The sequence below is a fragment of the Gallus gallus genome, chromosome 4, assembly GCF_016699485.2.
Source record: "Gallus gallus isolate bGalGal1 chromosome 4, bGalGal1.mat.broiler.GRCg7b, whole genome shotgun sequence".
Classification (NCBI taxonomy): domain Eukaryota; kingdom Metazoa; phylum Chordata; class Aves; order Galliformes; family Phasianidae; genus Gallus; species Gallus gallus.
Genome location: NC_052535.1, coordinates 30,830,395 through 30,844,471, shown reverse-complemented (window position 1 = coordinate 30,844,471; position 14,077 = coordinate 30,830,395). Strand labels below are relative to the sequence as shown.

Sequence of the window (14,077 nt, the reverse complement as noted above, 5' to 3'; positions counted from 1 at the left end):
CCCCAACTTCTCTGTGTTCAGCAAGAGCATTACTGTGGAAAGCACATCTCTTCATCTTCTGACGTTGTGTGTCATCATTTGTGCCCCGCTTCTACCGTTCGTTTTATGTTCCCCAGGTTACTTGCAAGGAAAAGCTTTAATATACAGAGGCTGAGGGAGAGATCACAGGCACGTTGCGCTTGGGACCGTGTATGTTAAGCAATGAGAAACTATGGTTTCTCCCAGGTTAAGTCATGTCTGATGTCACTGTTGTGTGACGAGTCAAATCTTTATTTTGGAAAGCAATGTCACCGTGGGATTTTGGTGACTGTCCAAAAAAACTTAGGCTCTGCGTTCATGTTTTCTTAGCTGATTCCATTAACGGTGCAACAAGATTGTAAATCATCAGCTACACACAGAATATTAGTAGATAAACTAAGTAATCAGTTTATCCTTTATGTTTGCCTTTTGAAAAATACTGCATTCCATAAAGGTACCACAAGTAACTTGAAATGTTGCAACACTTGTCATTGCCTGAGCTGGCTGGCTTGAAGACTCTTGTCATAATTGATGTATTTCTGTAGCAGGTTCCAAAGAGAAGGCCGTGCTGCCTATATTTAGGATTCATAGTTTATGCCAGAATGTAAAATTTCAATTAATTTATGTAAGCAAACAGGACTGGCAATTATTCAGCCATCTCCTTACTTTAAGAACACTGCAAATTCCATAACGTTGCTATTAGAGCAAGTACCCCTGATGTCATCAAGATCTCCTTCAAGTGCCTCTCTTGACAGCATTTTCATACACTTCTGTGTGGATCTTTAATTTAACACAGAACTGAAAAAGGACAACAGTACAACTAATTAAAACCTGGGCAAATAAAAGCTTGTGCTACTCTTTGCCACTTACACATCACCATCATCCCTTTTCAGCAGCTGCTAGTCTTAATACCACAAAATTCTTGTCTTAAAATCATATGCACCTCATTATTTCATGTACTGCAGAAGTACTTAGAGTTTATTAAGATAAAGTGTTGTAGACTGCAATTCAGTTGTTTAAAATACAATGTAACAAATTGCTTTTATTTCTTTTGTGTACTCAGCCCAGTACAACTTAAAAGAAGAGTTGAATATGACTCTGGACTGGACCAGTTCTGTCTCTTACAGTTTTGTTTTAATATCTGCACAAACTTCTGTATTCAGGGACAGTTAGACTGATGTGTCCTTTGCTTTCCTGATTACACCATTACTCTGGGCTGAAGTCTAAGCTCATGAGCTTTCCTGTGAGAGCTATCTAAAGTGGGAATTGAGGATATTAATTCAGTCATCTCTGATTATTTGTGTCATCTGTTTGGTTTTTTTTTTAATTTTCTTAAACAAATGTAAAGGTCATTCTGGTGGCATTTCTCTTTTTCTCTGTTTCTGTTCCTTTGTAGAGAGAAGAAATTTCCGTAGTGCAAACAATTATTTCCTATCAGCAACAAATTCGCCTTCCTTTTCCCATTCTGTTCCTTTTCTCCTGCTCCCCCAGGAGTTTACATATTCTGCTGTTATTTGGATTGTTACCCAGTAAGGAGAACACTGTCTTAGATATTGCAGTCTTGTTAGCAGGTGGGTCATTGACTGTATACCATACATCTTGGAGCGTGGGGGTATGGTCCTATGAGTACTGTGGCAACTTGCCAAATTCCTCCATTCCACTTGGGCTAGAACATTGTAGTATTCTGAGGTGCCACCAGCAGGACTGGTCATTCCCCAGTGCTGTGTCTCATTTTGTTTGACTTCAGTTCCTTAAATGCAAAGCATCTGTAGAGAAGATCAGGATAACTAGCTGACCTTTTCTGAGCCTCTGCTTACACAATTTCAATACACTTAAGCAAGATAATTTGGAAGACCTCGTATTTGAAGTGGTCTCTAGGAGCCCTGAGGTGGCAAGTTTTGATATCGTCATACTGCCGTGATCGTCTATTCTGCCATCCCACTGCTTTGATTAAAAAAAAAGCAATGCCAAATGTCCTTGAGCCATAAGTAGCTTCCCCTTCTCTTCCTTGGAGCCTGGTATGTGAGTTATTTGGTTGCAGGCAGAGCAGAGGGCCTTGCAAATGACACGTAATTGAGTTAGCATTCCCATGAGGGATAAGTACAATGAGGTACTCTCTTGGACAGATCAGTGCTTTGGGCAGAAAGCACTAAAAAGAAATGAGAGACCAACTAGATTGCCCTGCTAGAAGAATAGTATTTCTCCTTGTAGGTGGTCTCTATGGATAGTATGTTGAATACAGTTCATCAGCCCATTGGATTTTAGTCTGGAGAGACTCCAGCAGATTCCATTTGCATAGATTTTGTTTTTTTGCAAAGCGATTTGCTCACCAGTGGCTTCTTCTGCAGCATTTGTACCCCTCACTCAGTTCTTGAGTGTCCTCAGACAGAAGCTGTAATCTCCACGCAGAATGCCTACACCTAACTGTATGTGTCAGTTATTACAGTGAAAATAGAAGAAGACTGAAGGCATAACCTTTATTGACCACAGCTGCCTTAAGGAGGATTGACACCCAGCATCAAGGAAATGTGTCTTTTGAATACCGTGGAACCAATCTAATGAGGGCCCTTGGCTCACTGTGTCATTGAGATGCTCCAGCTGCAGTGGGGCATGGATAAAATCCTGTCCTTTCTTCCTCAGATAGCTGTGCTGTGTTTCTCTTTATGGTAGGTCTGACTATAAAAAAAAAATGTTCAGTTTGCAGTGCGTTTTGGAGTGTATCCTCACTTTCCCCCCTTTTTCTTCAGCCATGAGCATCCTGCTGTCTCTCACCTTTGTATGAGGGAGTCACTGTGATGGTGCAGCAGTGTACTGTGGCATTGGGGATTTTCAGCAGAGCTTTTGACTCAGGCTGTCGTGGCCTCCTCTGTTGTTCTACTGTTTTGTTGTTGAATTATTTCTTTATTTTTTTCTCTTTTTTTTTCCTTTGCTCATATGGAAAGGTGACCAACTCCTTGTTGTTTGGAACTCGCAGATGAAGCAATCGGCCCATTTTTCCTTTTTCAATCAGAAATGTTTTTAGTATGTAGAAATCCTCAGTGAGCGGACTGATGCACTTAGCAGCTTCTATCAGAGTCTTTCAGATCAGTGGCAGATGCCCGTGGCTTTTCTTGTGGCATTTGGCGCTTTGAGAAAAGTGTTAAAACTTTAATTTTCTGCTTTGTCAAATGGATCAAATGATCCCAATTTCCAGGCAGATAAAAAATGTCAACCTGGAATCTTCTTTGATCTGTTTTTTCTTTTCTGAGTATGGAATGAAGTGGAGTGGATGGGGAATTATCTGCCCTCCTCGAGAGACTGCTGCCTCCTGGCTGGGTTTTCTGTGGTGTTCACCTCTCTCACTGTGCACTTCTAAATTAAATTACTGCTTCAGTCTGCAGGCACTGCATCCTTCAGTCTGTTCTCATTGCAATTCAGGATGAATGTAAGTTACCTACAAATTAAGTATACGTACACGTATCTATTTTTGTATGTAGATAGATGGTGTTATTCCTTCTGGGGAGTAATAATTTTGCAGTTCAAAGATGCTTTAATAGAATTCAACATTATCTCTTTAATCCTTGTCCAGTTCCAATTTTTTAAAAGATCTTTCATTCAGAGGGTGGTTCTTTCTTAATGTTTGTTTGTTTTTTAAATCGGTCTCAGTCCATTTATTTCCCTTATTTGCAATGTTTTTTCTTTTACATCTGTTTACTGTTCTCCCTGATACAACCAGTGGACACATCACTGTTGCTGTTACCCATTTTTTAGGAACTCTGTACGTAGTTGTTGGATCCAAGATAGGGTAAAAGCAAGGATGGTTTATGTGCTTTGTTGTGGTTTGGTTTTGGTTTTGTCTCTAGTTTTAATGTATGATTCTGGTAGGCTGGACAGCCTCCCCTCCTTTCTATTCGTCTATTCAGGTTTCATTTACATTGGAATGTACTTTAACATATTTGAAAAGGTCCCATGATCTGATGCAATAGTTTTGAAGCTAATGCAGGAGTTGTCTGGTTTTATTTGGTGTTGTTTTCCTGGGAAAGAAAAGTGAGGTTAAAAGGTCTTCTGGTGTTTTTTTGTTTTGCTTTTGTTTTGTTTTGTGATTCATCTGCAATTTAGGTGTTTGAGTTTTTTGAAAGTCTGATCAGTTAAGGCAACATGCTGTCAGTTAACAGAACAAATGAAAATCAACCTCTTTGTTAGCTTATTAGTTCTGTCTTCGGTCCAAAGCAAAGTAGCATAGGCAGAACCAGCTACATAGATAAGAACATTACTCTTGGGTTTCTTTTTTTCCTCGGATAATATTGCCAAATATTCATCATCAAAACTTCTCTGGATTGTGGACCTTGACTGCATTTTATATTTCTCATAGGTGAAGTCTGGTAGATGTACCACGACGAACTGAATGTACGGATCTCATGAAGAGCTCATTTAGGCTATGAATTCTGTGCTGGCAGATCTGTTCTCAGTGTAGCTTCAGCACTGATATCCTGCCTAGTGTTTCAAAGCCGTTAGGGAGCAATGGCTCATGGTATTGTGTGCTGTCAGAGCAGGAGAGCTGATAGAGGTTAGGGAGATAAGGAATGCAAGAGGTGGGAAAGGAAGGAAACTTGGCTCCTTTCCAGAATTAGTTTGGGTATGTCTCTGTCACAAAACTGCTTAAGCTCTGTAATGACCTATCTTGACTTGCTGGTTCTCTGAGCTCTCAGTATTTGTCTTCGTCATATTAGACTTTGAGAATAGCCATGGGATGAAAGACGTGGAGGTACCAGTTGACATCTGCTTGGGTTCAGACTGCCGTTGAGTTTTGTCTCAGTGCTAAGTGTGTTTAATAAATGCTCGTTTCCTCCAGGGGTGCCCACTTTGTTTCTTGTGCTGCCTTCTTTCTGGTGGTGGGGGTTACTTTAAGGCCTTTGTCACTGCAAACTAGGGCCTGACCAAAAAAAGGTTCCTAGCTTAAGTCTGTGATATTATGTAAATATAGTTGCAGTGGTTCTACTTGCGTGTAGGTGTTCTACATTAAACTTTATGTGGCTTTTGGTGGACCATGGTGAATGGATGTAAACTTACTCTGATCTATGTATGTATGTATGTTCAGTATCACCTCTGTATTTTAAATAGGAAAATTGTCTACTGTCCAGATCTATACTGCTTCTTCTACCTAATGCATTTCATGGGCAGAAACGTAGTGGTCTGCACTGGTTAAGGATTGTTCTTGGTGTGTATGCTTTAGTTCTTCACTCACAGTCATGCTTCCTTTATTTTCTGCTGCAATTTGAATTAATGCCTTCTTGAAATAAATACATTCAACAGATTTTTCTCCAGAGTCTCTGGAAGTTCAGGAAGAACGCTCTGTAACAGTTGCACTCTGCTCCTGGTGGAGGCATTTTTCATATTTGCAGCAGTGAGAGTGGCTTATTTTGAAGAGGAAAGACTGCAGAAGGTAGTGCAGCAGAAAAGGGGTGGTTTTGGTTTTTCTGTGGTGAAAATTCATCACATCAGGTCAACCTTTGGAACAGACCGAGCTAAAAAGATGACGTAAAAAGCAGACTTTTTTTTCCTAAGTACCTCGATGAAGTTAAGATTAGTTTGAGAGCCGTAATCTGTATTTTGGTGAATTAAAATGTGCTTTCAAGTATTATATTTCTGCTTTTTTGTTTCTTTGTTTTTGTTTTTAAGGAAAAAAATAATTCCTACTACTGGTAAAACTGCTTATTGTTCATACTAAAAACTACATGTAAGAACTGATGGCGCTTCTGAAACAGCAAATGGTGCCACTGTGTGCGTACATGTGGCACATGTGTATGCAGTTTGTACCACTTTAATCTTGATGATGAGCATTTAAAATGGGCTGCAGGAATTCAGATACTCTAGGTTTCAGATATTCTAGGATCAGATTTTGGGGGAACTGCTGGGAAGGGGAGTATCTTAGGAAATAAGCCAGGAAAGTGAGAAGGCAGAGAGTAGATAGGAAATAGTGTAGTGGAAGAGGAAATAAATCAAGGGCTTAAACCAGTGACCTTTGACAGAATGTGAGTTGGTATGACCTGTCGGTACCTTGTGCCTTTTGCTGGGTGTTACTGTCCCCATAGTATGTAGTATGCCGTTTGCTCTGCTTTTACTGTCCGCGTCACAGGTTTGTATAACAGCTCCCTGCAGCAGGCAGTGTATGTTGATTTCTAATATCCTGCTACATCCAGTAAAAAGTGTTGTGGGGTGCTTCCTTCCTGTGTGGTCTGAGTGAGGTTTGACAGGAGTCATAAAGGTAGACGGTAGAATATCATGTGGAAGGAGGAAAATGTGTAGGAGAGAAGAGAAAGGTAGCAGAGTTGATGGTGAGAGAGCTTAGAGTACAAAAAGGGAATCATGTTCTGTCTGTAGTATTTGTGGAGATGAGGTTAGAGAGTGAGAAAGATGGAAGCTCATCAGTTTAGGGCACTGAAGAAGTCATCTGCCCTGTGTTTCTGGGAATTCAAAGTGAAATTTTGTACAAGAAAAAGCCTCTAACAACTGGCAGGAGAGGAAGTGTCTCTTCATGGTCGGAAATAAGGAATTAAAATAGAAAGTGGTGAAAAATAATGCCACTTGTTTAGCCTCCTGTTAGTCATACAGTCAACTGATGAGTTTATTTTGTGTGGTTCTGGAAGTATTGTCTAAGAGGTGTTCTTGGTTTTATCCCTTTGGCCAATTGTAGTGCTATCACTACGTAGCAGTATCTGAAAGACCACTCAAGAACAGAGTTGTATGTGCAGATTTTAAACACCCCCAAGGTTTCTGTATTCTTTTCTGAGAAGCTGCTTGCGTGGAGCATTTGAAAAGATTATTTTAAACTTGCTTGCTTTTTTTTAACGGATGTAGAACTTGAAACAGTCCTCTGATAGCATCTACCAGGGCACAGTTGTCTAATAAATATCCCTCTGTTCTTAACTAAGATACCAACTTTTAGGACCTAGGAATTTGTAGTCCTTTTTCTCTTTATACTCCTCCTAGTTTTCTGGTCTTTCTACCTTCATCTCTTGTCTCTTTTTCGCACTCTTAAGATCTCAATATGTAGCACCCATGGGCTTTGCCAAATTTGCCCTTAAGTGAGATGGTATTTGAGCTTCCATCCAGCCTATAGAAGATGTACAAACCAGTGGCATTGTGGGATGCTTTTTGTTGGAGTGGGGACAAAAGAAAGAGAAGATGAATGTTTTCTTCAACTCTGGTAACATGCAGTTTTTGTGTTTCGAAACGGTCCCTTGGTACAAAAGATGCAGGTGTTTACCTCTTGAATGAAGCATCTTTGAGTGCTGTTTAGCATTCTTGCTTCCAGTACCTGTACTGGCATTTTTTAGTTTGTGGTTTCTTCCTGCTACTAGTTGGTCTGTGATTATATATTGGACACCTTGTTAAGTCTAGCTTGTTTCCTTCTTCTGACAGCTGCAAATCAAAAAGAGCCCTTGACTCCAAAGTTTAAAGTGAAAGATGAGCCTAAGGATGAAGAAGCTGCAAGTTCAACCTTGCCTCAGTCCAGCTATGTGTTCAACCAGGAATCCGAAGCCTCAGCTCCCAGTGCACCTAAGGAGAAACTCAAGCCACAGGAAGCACAGGCAAATATGATGAGGCAGGACATATCAGTCAAGGCAGCGTCTGAGCTCCTCATGAAGCTCTCAGGTACGTATTTAATAATATTCAACTTCTTAATATTTTTTTAAAGTATGCTGTCTGGCCTACTACACAGAAGTGGTAAGCTTTAGTAGCAAGTGAAGGAACAAATGAAGATATCTATCTACACAGGTTCATATACATAAGACAACTCAGCTTGTTCTGTCACCATAGTATCTAATTATCTGTGTTCTGCACCGATTTCACTGGTCTTCAAATTAATGACTATGGGATAAGTTAAAAGAAACTATGCCTTAAAGCTTTTAGATGCTGTCATTTTTAAAATATACCAAAACATGTTCATACCAATTTATTCACATTTGTGTCACTTCATTAACGTCATAAAAATGTGTATCTGTACTGAACTAACTGAACTATATCTGATACAGCTTTAAAAATGATAGGCTTTTAAAGCCTTTTATTTTTTCCTGACAGTATCTTGTACTCAAAATTGGGAGAAAAAAAAATAAAAGAAGTGAACTGAGAACACTTACACTTGGCTTCATTGCCTTAGTAATACAATGTTCTGTCAGACAGTTGGACAGTATGCATGTGTATACACGTAAGTACTGTTGTAGCTGAAGGGAGTCAAATAAAAATGTATGTTCTGCTAATTATGCTTTATCTAACTGTTAGACTGTTAGAACTGACGTGTCACTTAAAGGAAAGTAGAAAGTTTGAATTTATACCCACTGGGAACAGGCTTTGTTTAGTTTTAATACAGACTATTTATTTATATTATATTATATTATATATTCATATTTATTATATATATAATATTATATGTAGTTATATAATATTATATATTTATATTTATTTCTATTAGAGCATTAATGACTTAAATGTCTGTAGGTGAAATCTGGCATATATACGTTCTTAGTCAGGTCTTCAGTCACTTCTGCTGGGAACTCCCAGTACTTAAAGGTTCTAGTAAGGAATAGACTAGTAGAATATTTCTCTTATGATCTCTCAGTGAGTGGGCAGTTTTTGCTGACAGTGTTTAATCAGTAGACTGAAAAGGAAAGAACGAGGGTTTACTTGGGCAGTATTGCTGAAATTGACATTCCAGAGTCAGCCAGTGGGTGGAGTTATATTAACTTTATCACATGTACTGTTTTCAATTTGTACTCTTCTGAATTATCATCTAAGACAGAAAGTGTAAAACACTAACATACGGGTAAATGTAGAACAAATATACAGGGGGAATCTAAGATCAAACACCTTGTTAGTATTTTTGGTGGGGGTGTTTTTTTTGTTTTGTTTTGTTTTTTAATTTGTTTGCTTTATCTGATAGAATATTCTGAGATCCCATCTGACTTCCCAAATTATTTTAAGCAACTTTTCACTCTGTTTTTAGCGAGATAGTATTTAAACAACTATATCACTTCTTCAGAACAATGTGGAAATAGGAAGACATTTTTTCCTTTTTCCTGATTCTGAAAGGAGCAAAAAAATGTGGAAAGGAATGAACGTGTGGATATTCGAATGTCAATGGGAAATCTTCAGCCAAGTGCACCTATTAAATTTGATATATTGCTTAACTGTGTTTAGTTCAAGGCCTTCTGGACTCTATACACATTCTAGGTAAAGGTCCAATGGATTACATTCTTACCTTGTTGTTTTTCAATTTCTTCTATGTACTATTAATTAAGGAAATCTGAGCTGTGTACAAATCATGCAAGGGATTTCTGACATGGTAGTAGACATCCTGACATACGTGTTTCTGTTATTCTCTAGCAATAATATTGCCAACTGTTGACAACTCTTTCAAGTCTCTTGGGATTTAGGCACGTATCTTTCACAAAAAGGATGCACTGGATTGTATTTTTCACTGGAAAATCTCTTTCCCAGAGCAGTTGTACTGTGTTGCTAACTCTTAGGTCAGTTTGTACAGATAGTGGAAGGCCTTTCTGGCTGAGGAACCTACTTCATGCTACCAGATAGACTCATTTGTAAATCACCTGTCTCTTGGGAATATAATGCAGAGACTTGTCCACCACTTGGAAATTATTCTAAATCTAGGTGGAACTAGGAAGAATAAAAATGTTTTACTGAAATAGAATTTTAATATTGAACATTACCAGTTGTCACTGTGGATATAGAAGTACAGAAACGAGCAGAAATTCACATGTGCAGCTGTCTGTATTTCAGTTCTACTGCATAGGTTTACTCTTTCCTCTGGAAGCTACAATGCTGTCAGGACACTTGCATGCTTCTAGCAGCAGACAACCAGTGCTCGAGGTCAGGCCCTTATCCTGGATATTACTTCAGTGGAGTTGGACTTTGTCTGAAGATGTTATGCCCTTTTATATCAGTTTTCTTCACAGTGTTCCACTTGAATTTAGATCTCCTACCTCACAATTCATAAGCTTGATGCGTAATGAAGACATCACGTTTTGAACACTTCATCCGACGAATAATGTCATTTCTAGGGCATATCGTGGTAAAACTCATTTCCATCTGTCCAGTCAAAACAAAACTTGGTAACAACTGATTTGGTATGCTAACATAAATAGAGCACCCATTTGAAAGAAATGGACTTTGTGGGTTAGCAGTTTCAGCTTAAGCACAGATCTTCAACCTACATTTACAGAAGAATGTAAAAACTACCATATTTTATAAGATCATATAAAGGTGAGCTGTGAGTGCAGTTCATTGCTAAGTCTTCACTGAGATAGGACAGAAAGGTACCCTGATCTATTTGAGAAGGTAGAGAAGTGGAGCAAATTGCTCTCATCTCAGCCTAGTAGAGCACTGTTCCTGCATGGTTTTAAATTCATATTAAATGTTGCACATAATGACTTGTAAGAAATCAAAGTAATGTATTTCAAATGCACCTAAACCAGCTCCTTCTTACCTGCTCTCTTTTATGGGAAAGTTGATCTAATTCTCAAATTGTTTAACTAAGTGATGCACCTAGTGATCTCTGATTAGTTTTATGCTCACAGTCTTGTAAGATGAAAGGTAGGTTCCAGAGGAGATTGAGATTTAAAATAAATGTTTGCATTTACGTCCTCTATCATGTTATAGTTTAAAAGCTCATTTTCTGTTGCAGTAGTTGTGCTGCTAATATGTTTGGAGTACGTATTATATTTGAGAAGCATATATTCCTTTCCCTTGTCCAAAAAGGGAGTAGCTGGAGGTATATGAATTCTGTTCCAGGTACTAACATTTTATAAGTAGTATTTTAACCTGGTGCCTTGAACTATCACATGGATAAGTCTCTGTCTTCCCTGGAAATGGTGTCTGAATCCCATTTGCCTTAATTTCAGCTGTATCTTCTTTATGAGGTGTAGTCATTTTGCACTTCTGTAGTAACCTAAGTCCTTTTGCTCTTCTTTCAGTGGATCAATACCAGATATATTGCAGATATCCTTGTTATCAGTACCAAATCCATACCTTTGTACTACTCTGTTCCTTTGGATTTTTCAGTACCTCAGTACTCAGGTCACAGTGCTTCTCGTAATACACCAATTTCCAAGTACAGACAATGTGTCATAATTTCTGGGTTATCAGTAGTTGAAATTAATGCATGTTTATTTGTTCACAAGGATGTGAAATAATATCTTGTATACACTTAATTCCAAAACCATCTCTGATGAACTCTCCCTATTATTACCTAATTTTATGACAGTTCAATGCTCAGCACAACCGCTTGTTGTGGGTTTTACTTTTTCTCTTCATTGTTTAATTTCCTCTTTGATGCCTCAAAATAAAATTTGTTTGCCACTATATCCTAGGTTTAATTGAAACCACACAGATAGAACGTCTATTAAGAAAAGTGGTAGAAAAAAGGAAAATAAAGAAAAAAGGATTGTACAGTTCTAGCGTAAGTTGAAGGCCAGGAGACTCCACTGCTATTCTCATTCTAAAAATGACCCATTGGGTTTCAATGAAACCCATTGGGTTTACAGTGAAGGACTGTCTGAGAAGACTCTAAACTAGCTCATACCAGTCACAGCAGCACAGACTTAAAGAGGAGCTAAATGACAATATCATTTTTTAAAGTTTAAATAGGAGTGCTTCCTTGTGCTTGTGTGGCTCAACAGCTGATGATACCTCATGAAAGGCTGAGGTAGCTTTATGCTTAGCTATCATCAGCAGTGTGAATTAGAAATAATAAAAAGGAGTTTGTGGCTGGTAAGCTATTTTTCTTAGCAGCTGCAAAGTCTTCCCAGGTTTAGTGCGTTGTGTTGGTGCGTTGCTTTTTGGCTTATCGTTACGATGGTGAGGAAAACTTATTTTATTACATTTCCTTTTTTGGGGGGTGGGGGGGAATTAGGTGGCTCAGAAACCAGTTGTCCCATATATATATATGTATATATATATATATATGTATGTATATATATATTATTTTTTTTTCTTAACTTGGTGGGCTGTTCTGGGAAGTACTTGTATGGAGCTGGACTGCTGTCTTTGGGGACAGAACTGTTGTCAGAACTTTCTAAGTGCGTCCATCCCTAGATTGTAGGGGAGTTGCTGAGCACTTTCATCCCTGATTGGAATGCCTTGATAGTAGAGGTGGGAGTGAAAACTGAGGGAAGGTTTTTGTTGCTTGGTCTCTAAATGGCTCATTAGAAGGCTTTGGGCAGCATCAGGTACTTCTGTAGAAGCCCACATATGTAAGTGGAGAAGTGTCTGCCCCAAAATAAGACTTTCTTAGGTGTAAGCTAGAGATGGCACAGTAAGCCATATAACCAGACTGAAGTCCACTACTTCTTTGTGTGGTTTTTTTTCTTGTTTTCCCCCTTAAAAATGCAGAAATATTGGTGAATGGTTAGGGTGAAGCTTTATTTTACTTAAAGTATAGAAAAAAAAAAGGGCAGCTTTCTGCAAAGGTACAGCTTGCTGCAGAACTACTAGACTAGATCTGGGAGGCTTTCATAAGCTGCTTTCATAAGCATGGGATATGCTGTGAAGTAACAGTTCCTTGCACATGCAGACTTCTGATTGAATTATTTTTTATTTACATTTTGTGAGCGCTTCAGAAGGGTGGAGCAGCTCTCCTATGAAGACAGGCTGAGAACTTACAGCAGTACTTAAAGTGGGCCTACAAGGAATCTGGAGAGGAACTTTTTACAAGGGGACGTAGTGGTAGGACAAGGGATAATAACTCTAAACTAAAAGAGGGTAGATTTAGATCAGCTATAATTAAGTAGTTCTTCTCAGTGAGGGTGGTGAGGCACTGGAACAAGCTGCCCATAGAAGCTGTGGATGCCCCATCTCTGGAAGGCCAGATGGAATGGGGCTTTAAGCAGCCTGATGAAGGGGGAGTTCAGTGGGAGGGTGATCCAGCCCATGAAAGGGAGGCTGGAACTAGGTGGTCTTCAAGGTCCATTCCAGCCCTAACCATTCTGTGATTCTATAATTCTGAGAACTTCCGAGGGGTTGGGTGTGTTCTGCAAGTAGGTTCTTTCAGGTAAGTGCCATATTCCTAACATTTGAACAGAAGGAATAGCAGATGCATATTGCAACTTCAGATTTGTCTAGTGTTTTAATTTTATCTTTCTCTTTTGTTTTACATTTCTGTGAAACTGAGCCTTTAGTTGCAAAATTCTGTAACATGGGACTTCTGAGTTCCACTTTAACAAATATCAGCTGTTTTTTAATGTTTTTTTTTTTTAACACAGGATCATTTTACATTGATTCAAGGCCCATTGTCATTGTCTTATATAAAACAACAGCTTGAAAAAATAGTACCAAAATAAAGCATCAAGCACAGCACCCTAGGGAACGTCAGATGTTACTTGTTGTGTCTGTAGCAGAACCTTCAGGGCTCACCAACTGTTCCCTGCCTCTAAGGTTTTTATTTAAGCTGTTTTAGGGCATGTTTATTTCTAGCAAATCAGAACAATTAGCATAACAAAATGCCTGATTCTTCATACTGAAAGCTTTTGAAGTCAGTACAAGTTGACCCACTAGTTACCCTTGTCTGCTTGATTGCAAGAACTAGTACATGAGTCCAATTTATGAGACATATGGGAAAGACTTTCTTTTCTAAGTCAATTCATAAAGCTGATTTGTAAAACTGATGGACATTTCAGCATATACAAATATCTTTGAATTTTGGTGGTAAGATAAGGTTTTAAATTAAATGATCAGAAGAGGCATGAATGATTTAGCAATGTTTTTCTTGATTTCAGGGAACGGAAAGTCATTGGGCTGCTATAGTATCAGCAAAAACAGATTGTTTTTGTGTTTTTTATTAATTCTGTTTGCTTGATTTTGACACTTGTCTCAAAGAAGGTGAAATACGTACTGTGCTGCATTTGAAGAGCACGTTTAGCATATCCCCTGTATTCAGGGCCAGTTGTGGTCTGCATGTAGAATACTGTGGTAGTTTGGAGTTCTCTGCTGAGAATTCATAGAGGGTCTAGAGGAAAGCTGCTAAGATAATTAAGGTTTTAGGGTTCATGACCCGCAAAGAAGTACT

The 14,077-nt window shown here is 38.7% G+C and overlaps 1 protein-coding gene across 17 annotated transcripts in view; it reads left to right on the top strand.

Annotated features, from left to right (window-relative positions):
- ZNF827 (zinc finger protein 827) overlaps window positions 1-14,077 on the top strand; it is a 184,825-nt gene that overhangs the window by 125,445 nt on the left and 45,303 nt on the right. For all 17 annotated transcript variants that reach the window (XR_003074803.2, XR_006939043.1, XR_006939044.1 and 14 more), the window contains one exon: window positions 7,420-7,653. Coding sequence is in view for 14 of the 17 variants with exons in the window: in XM_040700277.2 (XP_040556211.1) it covers window positions 7,420-7,653 (234 nt within the window). In the remaining 3 variants the exon portion in view is untranslated. The remainder of the gene's footprint in view (window positions 1-7,419; window positions 7,654-14,077) is intronic.